Source organism: Limanda limanda, chromosome 5 (genome assembly GCF_963576545.1).
Source record: "Limanda limanda chromosome 5, fLimLim1.1, whole genome shotgun sequence".
NCBI lineage: Eukaryota > Metazoa > Chordata > Actinopteri > Pleuronectiformes > Pleuronectidae > Limanda > Limanda limanda.
Window position 1 is genome coordinate 26,791,136 of NC_083640.1, and position 11,702 is coordinate 26,802,837.

General features: G+C 40.3%; 2 protein-coding genes across 2 annotated transcripts; one reads left to right on the plus strand and one right to left on the minus strand.

Moving 5' to 3' along the window:
- Positions 1-914: 914 nt before the first annotated feature.
- On the plus strand, positions 915-6,979 carry LOC133002197 (G2/M phase-specific E3 ubiquitin-protein ligase-like). The gene is made up of 15 exons (XM_061071964.1): positions 915-968; positions 1,427-1,549; positions 2,383-2,633; positions 2,837-2,947; positions 3,119-3,241; positions 3,341-3,418; positions 3,501-3,548; positions 3,630-3,755; positions 3,846-4,016; positions 4,105-4,580; positions 4,781-5,091; positions 5,235-5,413; positions 5,693-5,865; positions 5,952-6,166; positions 6,304-6,979. Exons 4-15 carry the CDS (start codon positions 2,858-2,860, stop codon positions 6,546-6,548), a joined length of 2,235 nt encoding a protein of 744 aa, XP_060927947.1. The 5' UTR covers positions 915-968; positions 1,427-1,549; positions 2,383-2,633; positions 2,837-2,857; the 3' UTR covers positions 6,549-6,979.
- A 71-nt stretch (positions 6,980-7,050) lies between these two features.
- LOC133002373 (uncharacterized) lies at positions 7,051-10,682 on the minus strand. The gene is made up of 4 exons (XM_061072174.1): positions 10,253-10,682; positions 8,778-9,013; positions 8,490-8,674; positions 7,051-8,313 (listed from the first exon to the last, which is right to left on the minus strand). The coding sequence occupies exons 1-4, from the start codon at positions 10,506-10,508 to the stop codon at positions 7,536-7,538; spliced, it is 1,455 nt and encodes a 484-aa protein (XP_060928157.1). The 5' UTR covers positions 10,509-10,682; the 3' UTR covers positions 7,051-7,535.
- Positions 10,683-11,702: the final 1,020 nt, after the last annotated feature.

Sequence of the window (11,702 nt, forward strand, 5' to 3'; positions counted from 1 at the left end):
TGGTAGGTTTGTATGGCAAGCCGATTTGACATAAATTCGCTAGACTGGATATGTGTTGCAGATATCTGCAATTCAGTTTCGCCTAGTCAAAGAGAACATTTTGGATATCCGCAACTACATTCCTCCTATCCACAACTGTCATTTCAGATATCCACAAAGACATTCCTCCTAGGAGAAATGACGTCATTTTCCCCATTCATGTCTATGGGGTTTCTCATTACAGATATCTACAATTCAATTGCGGATATCCACTATGTGAATTACGGATATCTGCAACTGAATTGTAGATATCTGTAATTCCAGTTGGAGATATCTACAATTTGATTCTGACTAGTCATAATTCCAGTTCAAGATATCTTTAATTCACCTCAATTCAAGATATCTACATGTCCCTTTTCAGATATCTTAAATTAAGTTTTGACTAGGCGAAATTACATTGTAGATATCTCTAACTGGAGTTAAGACTAGTCAAAACGACGTTGTAGATATCTCAAACTGGAGTTAGGGATAGTCATAATTTAATTGTAGATATCTATTATCAGGTTATAGATATCTTGAAATTAATTTTGATTAGAGATATCTAAAGCTGTAGATATCTGTAACTTTCATTCCGCCTAGTCAAAATTGAATTACAGATATCTTAAATTAGAGATTTGACTAGGCGAAATTACGTTTCAGATATCTGTAATGACAAATTATAGGACCGCCTCCCACTTTAGACGGGAGCGGAGCAGGTCGTTGTCGTTCATCATCATTCACACAATACACCTGTGTTCACTGATTACATCGGTCCACGGATCAGTTTAGTACCATGTCACAGCAGCCGGCAGTCGAGGGGGTCGGGGTTTTTAACCGTCTTTTTAACGCTGCAGCCCGTGCCAGGCAGGAGCTGGCAACGAGCAATGAGGATTCCCGATTACTTTCTTCAACGAGAAGACTATTTCGCCGGGAAGTTCCACGAGTTCGGGGTAAGTTTGGCCATTTGCTAGCTAGCAGAATGTGCTAGCAGAAGTTCGAGGTAACGTTAGCTGTTTAATATGTTAACCTATCTTGTTTTTCCGGACTGACTATCGTGCTTCGTTATCGTTACTATAAAGTTATTTGCAGCATAATTCACAGCCTCATACGTATTTAAGTGTAACGTTAATTCAGCTGCTACCTCAGGGATTCCCAATCTGGTTATATATCGCCGTTTTTCAGAATACCCTGCTGCTATGTATAAACAGGCCTAACCATGACGCCCTTTATAATAGAGCACCTTACCACCCACTGAATCACAGGGTCAGTCCCTCTCTGCCTGCATGCCATACACCCCTCAGTACATTCATGTGAACTTTTTATTTGTTTTATTTAGTGTCTTATTGTCCATATTATTCATATAGATTTTAGCGAAGAGTGACTGACAGTTATGTATTTGTGTTAACAGGAGGATCTGGTGGCCGCAGGGAAAACCTTATTTGGCAAGCAAAGCTTTTCCTCCTTCCTGGGCCAGATAGTGATTTTCTGCCCCCAACAAAAACACTTGATGAACTTGCTAAACTTGGATTAGGTAATGTGAGATTGAAGCACATAAGAATTGAGTGTTATTTACTTTTACACCTTATTATCCAACCTTCTTGCCAAGAAAACTATGGAACAAGCTTTTTTAATTCTAACTTGAGCCTGTCTGGTCCCATTTGTAAAACTGTGTATTGGGAGACATTTAATTATGTTAAAATACATTTAGCATTTGTTTTAAAGAAATATTGTAGAGCTGTTTACTCTTTAATGCATTTTCATAAAAGTTTCCATGTAGCCATTTTAATAAATACACCTATGCCCTTCCAACACTTTCTCATGCCAAGGCATCATTTTGAAAGTGTTGAGGAATATCTCCCAATGAATCATTTTGCATCAGCTATCTAAAGTTAGTCAATGGTGGTTATGGTTAGTGTGGGTTCTAGGTGGTGCATTCGGAGGCTCAGCTACACCATATATCATATGTTAATGTTCTTTCACATATTATGCTCAGAGGCTCAACTGTGTGATGCCCTTGGGAGTGAAACCAGGCTCCCTCATCTCAGTCATATACAAATTTTGTTTAGCTTTAAACTTTGTAGAAGCACAACTTATCATAGGTTAGCTGTGACAGTCATACAGGTCTACTTTAATGGTTGGCAACACTGATTATCTCTGAAAATATGACAACAGTTTGGAAGCCTTGATTTGTGGAATTTATCGTCTTTGAAACTGTCTTCGCGAACATTGTAGGAGTCTGGGCAAGATCTCTAAGGACAGTTTGCGAGGATTCCTGAAATATCGGGAATATAGTATTAGCAACTAATGGCTGAGTTACTTTGCCACTAGAAGCAATTTTACTGATGTTTACATTTCCATTTTTAGGAAAACCTGTGCAAGATTCAGCAGACAGCCGCACAAACTCGAAGATTGGGTTGAACTGGAGTCTAGCGGAATTAAACAGCTTTGTTTGTCACAGCTACCCTCACATAAGCTTAAATTTGGTTGGGTTTGAATTGGCAAGAACAGGCAAAGGACGCAAAATCCAGATATTGAATGTTCGTTCTGTGAGGGAACTAAAAACAGCTGTTGGCAAAAGCAGACTTTACATCGTGCCACGAGCCACTGTCTTGCAGGTATGGAATTATATACACAGGGATTTATATCATACTACAGTGCTGAAGTTAGTTTCACCTTTGTAACCTATTTTGAGGTTCTTAGAAATAGGCTGTCTATGTTTTTTTACCTTGACAGTTATAATAATAATAATAATGTACTACAATCAAATGTGTTAACTGTAATGTCTGCCTGTAACTGAAGTTACCCTCTCTGACCTCAGGAAACCTCACCACCCTCAGCCATGTCCCAGAATTCATTCCCACCACTCTCTGCAGCTCCAGCAGCAGATGAGACCTCACAGGTGGCTAAGGAAAATGTGGTTTCAGATCAGGTCCATATTGAAATGATTGCACATCTAAGATCAGTATGCACTTGATGAGTGGCAGATATAAACGGTGTTTTTGTCTTTTTCTAATATGTATTTATTATACTGTGATGTCTGAGCAGTTACATTCCCCAGGCCAACAGTTTTTGTACGTTTTGATTTTCTGTGTACTGCCAGGTGGCATCCACATCCTCTGCCATATCCATGGTTTCATTCCCACCACTCTCAATTGCTCCAGTACAAGATGAGACCGCCCCTTTGGCTGAGAGTACCCAAGCTCAAAGTGTGGTTGCAAATCGGGTAACAAATTTTGACATTAAAGAATCTATTATTTTAAGTATGTGTAGGCCTATTTGATGGTGATTGGTGAGAAATGCCATTTTTGATGTTTTACTTTAGGCTCTTCAAGAATGGCAAGCAATACGTGCCCAGCAAGACCAGGAATATAATGACAATTTGTTGGTGGATCAGGAGAAGGTAAAATTTCCAAGTTGTTATTTTGTATGTTTTACATGATATTACAGAATGCCTAAATCATTTTAATGTGGTCTTTTAATAGGAGAGGAAGAAACTAGCCTATCAGGCCTGTGAGGAAAGGCGTCAAAAGGTTTGTTTGTAATATTCGTTTGAATAAACTAGCCGAAGATTAATTTGAATTTTCTTTTTAATGAGACCAATAACATTTCAGGCTATTGAAGCAAGACATCAGCGTCTATCTGCATGTGAGGTACCCTCTGATGGGGTGTTGATCAAATTTAAATATCCAGATGGACACCTCAACATGAGGAAATTCAGCTTGTGTGAGCCAATTCAGGTGATGTGTGTTCAGCTTGAGAAAATATCAAGTGTCGTCACAGTGGGTTGTCAAACGTCACTGCTGTAACACTGTTTCACATATTTTTAGACCTTGTTTGACTTTGTGGGACAAGATGATGGTGCCAGTGAAATCTTTGTGGTACAAGAAGCCACATCATCAAGATCAATTGAGAGCAGTTCCGCCGGGTCAATAATGGATCATGGCATAAAACCATCCTCAACTCTTTACGTACTTTGGTTTTCAAATCACCATGTACAGGTAAATGTATATTGCATTGTATTTCCTGTCTCAAATGAAAATTGTTTTGTTTTGTGCAAGCTCATGTATTGTGTATGTTTGTCTTCAGGAAATTCTCTCAGGTCAACAAAATGATGGAGCTCATGCCCTAAACCATACATCTCCTGGTCAGTCGTCGCTGTCTGAGCTCTCAACCCCGCAAAGTCTCTCTGTGCCCTCTCTCCAGTCTGAGCCCTCAACCCCGCAAAGTCTCTCTGTGCCCTCTCTCCAGTCTGAGCCCTCAACCCCGCAAAGTCTCTCTGTGCCCTCTCTCCAGTCTGAGCCCTCAACCCAGCCAAGTCTCTCTGTGACCTCCACCCACTCACTGCTGTTTGAGCCCTCTCTCCAGCCTCTGCCATCTGAGAACTCTATCCAGCCATCGCTCACTCTGATCTCACAACCGCAAGAAATCCTGACTGATGAAGAACCATCACTCCCTCCTTCACCTGTCCAGGAACCAATCATTGATCTTGATGAACAAGAGGAGACGGTTTCACAAACTCAGTCTCCTGTATCAACACATCACCTTAGAGGACCTGTGGATGAGTATGTGTTTCTCATTAACTTGACATTGATGTTTTTGGTGTATGTAAATATTACATTTTCTATACCATAAAAAGGACTAGCACTAAACCAAAGTCAGTGTGATGCCTATATCCTGTAACATTTAAGCAGGTGGTTAAAACTTAGAAAACATGGTACGTATTTGGCATATGAATAAAATGTATGAACTTCTTTGGTTGCAGGATTGATCTACAGACCATATTGAAAAAACTGGTCAGCAAAGTAGATGACTGCTTCTCTCCAACAAGCAACCAAATAAATGTGTGCAGGGACAATGTTTTACCATGTAGCCTGCGGGCGTTTAAACGGAAGTCCTTCGACCCTGAAGCAAGACTGGATGTTGTCTTTGTGGATGAAGATGACAATGGTGAAGGGGCAGTTGACGAAGGCGGCCCGACCAGAGAGTACCTAAGGCTGTTGATGAGGGCCGTCCACCAATCAAACATCTTCGATGGACATGAGAAAGACCGGCAGTTGCGTCTTGATACGCAAGGTAAGGAAGCCCAAATTCTTGGGGCTGTCTTCATTCAACTGGCATAATTCTAGAAATGCATACACGGAAACCTATTTAAATTATTGCACTCCCTTATTTCTCCTGTCTTGATTTATTGTGGTTTTTTTACGTGTTCGTTTTAGCTTTACAGAGTAAACTGTACACCTGGGTGGGGAAAATGATAGCTGTGTGCATCATTCATGGAGGAGTTGGTCCGCATTTCTTCTCGGAAAGGCTTTTCCGGCAAATCTGTGGAATAGAAACGACCCCGGCCACGGTCGATGAAGTTGGCGACCATACTTTTAGGGAGCAGTTGATGAAAGTAAGAAGGAGAAAGGTGTTATACATTGAATGTACAGTCTACTGTGACACAGCCCTCCAGTTGCTTTCTATTAACTTTCTATTTATGAAATGCTTCCTTTCATAGTGTACAACTATTGACATGTAATTTATATAGGATAGGTGTCCTTGTAGGCAGAGTTTGGATTGTAGACTCCTGCACATTTTAATTATCCTTGTCTTTATGTGCCACTCACTATCTTTCATTCTGTCTTTTCTTTCTTTTTGTCTTTCTTTCTGTCGATTTGTCTTTTCTTTTTAGATACAGGATGCAACAACAGTCAGAGAGGCAAACAATGCAATAACAGAGGCAGCAGATAGTCTCAGTATTATAGGTGCCTTGAGACATGTGTCCAGCCTGGAAGAGAAGGACTCCCTTGTCCAGTCAGCTGCTGACTTCTTTGTCAACGGCAGATTGGCGACTGCCCTGGACCAGTAAGTAATTGCCTCACCTGTCTTGTCTGTCCGAGAAATTAAACTCACTAGCCCAGGACAACTCACACTGTCACATGTTTTCATAGGTTTGCTGATGGGTTAAAAACCCTTGGATTACTCAAAGAGATGAGGGAGAATCCGGCCGTGTTCTTCAACTTCTTTGTCAATGAGGAAATTCCCCTTCAGGCGAAGGACCTGTGCAAGTTATTTGTTCCAGACTTCTCAGCGCAGGGCAGCAACCGGAGAAACCGAGAAAATATGACAATCTGCTTCTGGCGTGACTGGTTGATTGACATAGAAGGTATACTAATTATTCTACCAGTAACAATATTGTATGTGAAAACATTTGATTTATTTTAAATTAACTTTTCTCCAATTCTATCAAGGTGTGAAAGGCATCACTTAATCACCGTTTCACACCACTTTCTTGTGTTACAGAAGGAGAATGCAGTCCAGTCACCCTTGAGAGGGTTTTGGAATTTTCGTCTGGAGCCTCTGTAGTCCCTCCACTGGGATTTCCACACCCTCCTCAAATACAGTTCATTCATGAAGAGAACCGAATCTTCCCTGAAGCAAACACGTGTATTGTTACACTACGCCTGCCGCTGCACTCTTCTTATGAATGGTTTAAAAAACATATGATGGAGGGAATTTTGCAAGCGCCGACCTTTGGTCTTGCATAATGTTACCGTGTTTGTTTTTAAAATTGTTCAGTGCAGGTTGTTAGAGGGCATGCCTCTATTGTTCCCAATTGTTTTCTACATTCTAGTTTTACAAGTGCTCTTTAACTTGGCACTTGTTGTTCTAATCACAACCCCATCACCAGATTTGTGCCCACCCTCTGCCACTCTGCCAATGCTGGGCCCACGACACAGGCCACAATGCCTGTTAGTTGGGCATCAACCACAGCTGCCATCAAGTGCCAAGTGCACTTGCACCTTCACTTTTAATGATGTGGTACTCTGTTAATGTTATGTCCAATTTCATGCACTTTTAAATATTTTCTATGTCCAAATCTTACAAGTGCTCCTTGCCTCTGTGGCACTTGTTGTTCTCTTTACTGTGGCCATCCCCACTTGCTGCACTCTCAATAAAGTGGTCAGTGCTACAATGATGCATTGTTGAGTGTATTTATATGCAGGGCCTATAATTTAACAAATCCTTTAAATCAGCATCCCAATAGCAGAAGGCCTAATAGACATAAGAATAAATGGCTTCTAGGCAGAATGGAAACATTCTCACACAAACATGGACTTTTGATCAATACTCGGACTAACAAGACTTTATCACTTTAGATCAAGCGTTTGCAATAATACACATTTGTTCCGTTTGTTTTGAAGACGTATGACCATGCATGATGCCAGCCTCTTGGGCACCTGTGGGCAGGACATGCAAATTAGTTAGACATCAAATGTATATTTATTTATTGTACAATGTTGACCAAGCACAATGGGAGCAGTAACGCAACTATACAGCCCATCCCCCTACACAGAGTAGCCTAAACAGAGTCAGGCAGGGCGTGTCGGCGCTTGTCAACCAACAATAGGCCTACAATATGACATATGACAACACTTGTTGCTACTTCCAATGTCTTGACTGGCACACCCGGCATTAGCTACATCCTGGATAATGTATGCAACTAATAAAATGTCTCTGGGCTTGGAATTGGACTATACCTGATCAGTTTGCAAAATACTGACAATTGCAGTACAGCAAGCCTGATATTTAATCTTCAGATCAGAAAAGTGTTGGATTGCATTGTGCACAGATGTCTGTTGTTGCCGAGTGAGGATGAGTTGAGGTGGCTCTACCCTTACAGCTGGGAACTCTTCCTCGTCAAGTGTAGGCAGTGTTTGAATTCCGTACTGCGCTAGGATGGCCTCAATGTTTTGGTCGCTGTAGGGATTTTCCCCAAACACATTGTTGACAGCTGTGCTGTCTGTGGCAATATTTCTGAGCATGCCCTCTGTCCAGAGTTGAGTTGGTGTGCGATTATTTTCTGTTCTCAACGGATGGAGGTTCCAGGCCTGTCTAAACTGCTCCAGTCTTTTCTGGATCTCCGGAAGATAAACAATATGCAGTGATAGTCTGTGGACATCATTATCTGGGTTTAGAACCTCTGAATCCTCTAAGGAGTAGAACATATGGTAAAAGTGCTGCAACACATGCAAAAATACATCACGCCAAAGGCGTTCAATTCTCTGATTGTGAACTGATCGTCCGGTTATGAAACCTCTGTGTTCAAGTCCTTGAACTAGATGCATGAATAAAGCCACAAGGATGTTTTCACCACCATGGTCAGATCTAACTCTTGATGGTAGGGCGTAGAGGCAGGTTGCTTTCAAAAACTGAGAAAGCACTGTTGTGGAACGATTGTCTGTGCTGCAGCTGAGGTAAGTAATCAGACGGGAGTATCCATCAATTGCACCATGAGTGACAAAGCCCCATCTAGAAAGGTTGAAAAACAAATAAAATGATTACTTGAAATTATAATACTATTGACAGTAGTCTTGAAACAATATAGCTGTGAACTCCAGTTTTTCACTTGCTGAAGTTCTCTTCAAAATATAAAAGAATATATTGACAAGTCTGGTAGTAAGTATGACAAGTCTGGTAATAATAACCTTATCAGACGCATGTTCCCATCAATGTGCCACAAACTGTTGGGGTAAGGTACATGATAAACACGTCTTGCAACTGTCCGGCTCCATCTCCTTGCAGCAGCAGTTGGATTCACCCGTGTCAACATCTCACGCACTCTGGACTGTGTAACAAAGACACCCCGTGTGCGCAACAGGGCTCGAATAATCTGAAACACATTTAAGAAAAGATCTACATTTTCTTGATATTCAAAAAACAATGGCATACAAATGTGAATTAAATACAGGCTAAAAATAAAGACCACCAATTACCTCATTTCCAGAATTAGGATATTGGCCCTGAAGTTGCCTCACATGTTGTTCTAGTCCACCATCATCTATTGCAGGCCGCATACTTCTGACAGGTATACCCATCAACTTTGACTTCTTGTACAGAAATGATGAGGAACACCCAAGTATTTCAGCAGTTTTTGCAATTGTATTGCCTTGCGCCAGCAGAAATTCTATCTGTTCTCTGGTAACATCAATAGCTGGTCGGCCTGTTCTCCCTACAAAAAGAAAAAGTCAACAAGGTTTAAGTGTTGAGGCAGCATTGGACTGTTTATTAATTATAATTTAAAGTAGGCCAATATATCAGCATACCAATTCTCAAACATGCATTGAAATTGCATATTGTTAATGAATAGGCCAATAGGCTACCCTGGGTGTGGAGAGGCTTGAGGATTTGCAAAAATACTGTATTTATTGCTGTGACCAGTCAGTGGACATAACAGTAAGACCAATACATTTAATGATTGCTGAAATAAGCACATGGATCAGTGTGCGAAATACCCATCAATATTCGGGGGGTCCCCATCTCCCCCGATTGTTGCGCCATATCGATCTAAATTTTCTCATGCAGTAGGCCTATTACATTACAATATTTCATGGATGCAAGCCAAGATAATCAGTCTAATAGGCTACATGACAAACACATGCACACACTTAACAATTTTGCAAACTGAAATAAACATTTGACAAAACTTCCTTTTACAACGGTGAAAAATCATTAAAAACACTGAACGGGAGCAAGTGTGCGGACTTTCCACTCTTTTTCATTTTGATAGTTATTTTTGTCCAGTAGCAATTGTTTTTTATTTCTTTAGTGTGACTTCTCAACATTACGTCTTCTGTTTGGCGCACATGGCTAATTTGCATACGCGCACAGGACTGGCTGGCTGCTTGGCAAAAAATAGAACATATTTGTGAATAAATGTTTAAAATTCTGAATACTGGACATGGTGAGCTTAAACACATTGAAATTACCATTAGTGACAATAATATACATATATATATATATATATATATATATATATATATATATATATATATATATATACGAAATTTGAGACCCCTCTCAAATTTTGCTTTTGAGGCTTTCAGGGGGTCTCATGGGATAGGGGATAGTCGGGGGGTGCCCAGCCCCCCCGACCCCCCCGTATTTCGCACACTCCATGTGGTAGGCTATGCCACTCGTTTTTTTGTTTGTTTATTTTTTATTGACCAATGTACAAAATCCATAACCACTCGGTTATCGGGTCACCCATGCAGGAGCGATAGAGCAAACTCCATGACTCTGACCCATGCAACTTGTTTTTGTATTTTCACAAACAATCAGACGTGGTCTGAACCGTGCACCTGCATGTCCGTAGGAAACACTATCGCCACTATGTCGCCACAACTATTTTACGTAGCGAACTAATGCATATTATAGCCTAATATATGAATGCAGTGATAAACGGACACACCTGAACGAATGCGCCCGACAGAGAAACTTCGGTCTTCCCCAGCCTGGAAATGTGTGCCTACTAGATTTTTCAGTTCAGCCAAACTGCTTTTGAGTTCGTTGTTGGTCTCTGGTGATAGCAAATCTTCAATTCTTCCGAGATTTCTTTCACAGCTTTCAATCGAACGACGTTCTCTCTCTCCACAAATCCCCTGTGTGAGGGCTCGTTCAATTTCATGGCATTTTCTGGTGATTTTTTCGATTACAGCCAACGCCATGACTGCTCCTTTCTTATTCCCACTTCTTCTTTGATTATGGCGGCAATTGGAAATTACGTATTTCTGGATATCTAAAACGTCATGCCCAATAATTCGCACTCAAATGACGTTTGAGATATCTTTAACTTTAATTCTGCCTAGTCAAAACTGAATTACAGATATCTGCAATTGTCATTTAAGATGTGTGACGAGTTGAATGTCGTTTTCTGTGACGTCATTGCAGATATCTGTAATTCAGTTTCGCCTAGTCAAAACTGAATTACAGATATCTTTATCTGTCGTTTCGACTAGTCACAATTACATTACAGATATCTTGAATGAAAATTCCAACTATTCAAAATGTAATTACGACTAGTCAGAAAGAAGTTGTTGATATCTACAATGTTAATTCCGGATAGTCAAACGTAGTTGATAAATGACAATTCGGCTTGCCATAGGTTTGACTATATTACTATTTCTTTTAGCTGACACCTTTATCTAAATCGACTTACAATAAGTGCATTCAACCATGAGGGTACAAACTCAGAACAACAAGAATCAACAAAAGTACAATATATTAAAACAGTTAGCACCTTCAAATTGTTTTTATTAAAAGTCCACAAGGACAGTACGGTTTAACATAATGTTTAGGTCACTTTTATATGTGGTTAATCAGTAGCATTAACTTTCTGTGTTTTGTTGCGATGACCTGCTGTATGTCTAAAGTTCCTCAGGTGTAAGTCTATGTAGTTAAACTGTCAGATTATACTGACTGTGTAGGAAAAACATCAGAAAGTAAGTTTACTACATTTTATTCAGTTTTATGGTTTCTCCTGGGCTGTGGTTGTTGGATTTGTTGGTGTCAGGGTCTTTTTTTCTACTTAAATCAGATTTTATGTGCTAATGTCTGATTGTTACCAACTTTATTTTTCTATTTCTCAGTGCTGACATGCTTTTGTATGATTTTTTTATCAGCCATGAATCTATCAGGGGCTGAAGGACTGAAGCTGAAGTTGAAGATAAGGAAGCGAAACAACTGGAACTCATCCAACAATCTGATGACTGGTGTCAACCACAGACTATGGTGTCAACAGAAGGAAGACTTGTGGTGTGGAGCAGAATATTTGGTGCCTTTCTTCCGGATGTGGAGAAGAGAGACTATAACAACATCCTTCATTATTTGATGATGTGATGATGAAGTTATAAACCACCTTC

Bases quoted from the DNA above. Each gene is read 5' to 3' on its own strand.
- LOC133002197 (XM_061071964.1), top strand. From the start codon at position 2,858: ATGTCCCAGAATTCATTCCCACCACTCTCTGCAGCTCCAGCAGCAGAT. The intron at 4,017-4,104 runs GTAAATGTATAT...GTTTGTCTTCAG, and splicing joins TTTCAAATCACCATGTACAG to GAAATTCTCTCAGGTCAACA. The intron at 6,167-6,303 runs GTATACTAATTA...CTTGTGTTACAG, and splicing joins CTGGTTGATTGACATAGAAG to AAGGAGAATGCAGTCCAGTC.
- LOC133002373 (XM_061072174.1), bottom strand. From the start codon at position 10,508: ATGGCGTTGGCTGTAATCGAAAAAATCACCAGAAAATGCCATGAAATT. The intron at 9,014-10,252 runs GTGTGTCCGTTT...TTCTTTTTGTAG, and splicing joins TGTCGGGCGCATTCGTTCAG to GGAGAACAGGCCGACCAGCT. The intron at 8,675-8,777 runs GTAATTGGTGGT...AATGTGTTTCAG, and splicing joins ATCCTAATTCTGGAAATGAG to ATTATTCGAGCCCTGTTGCG.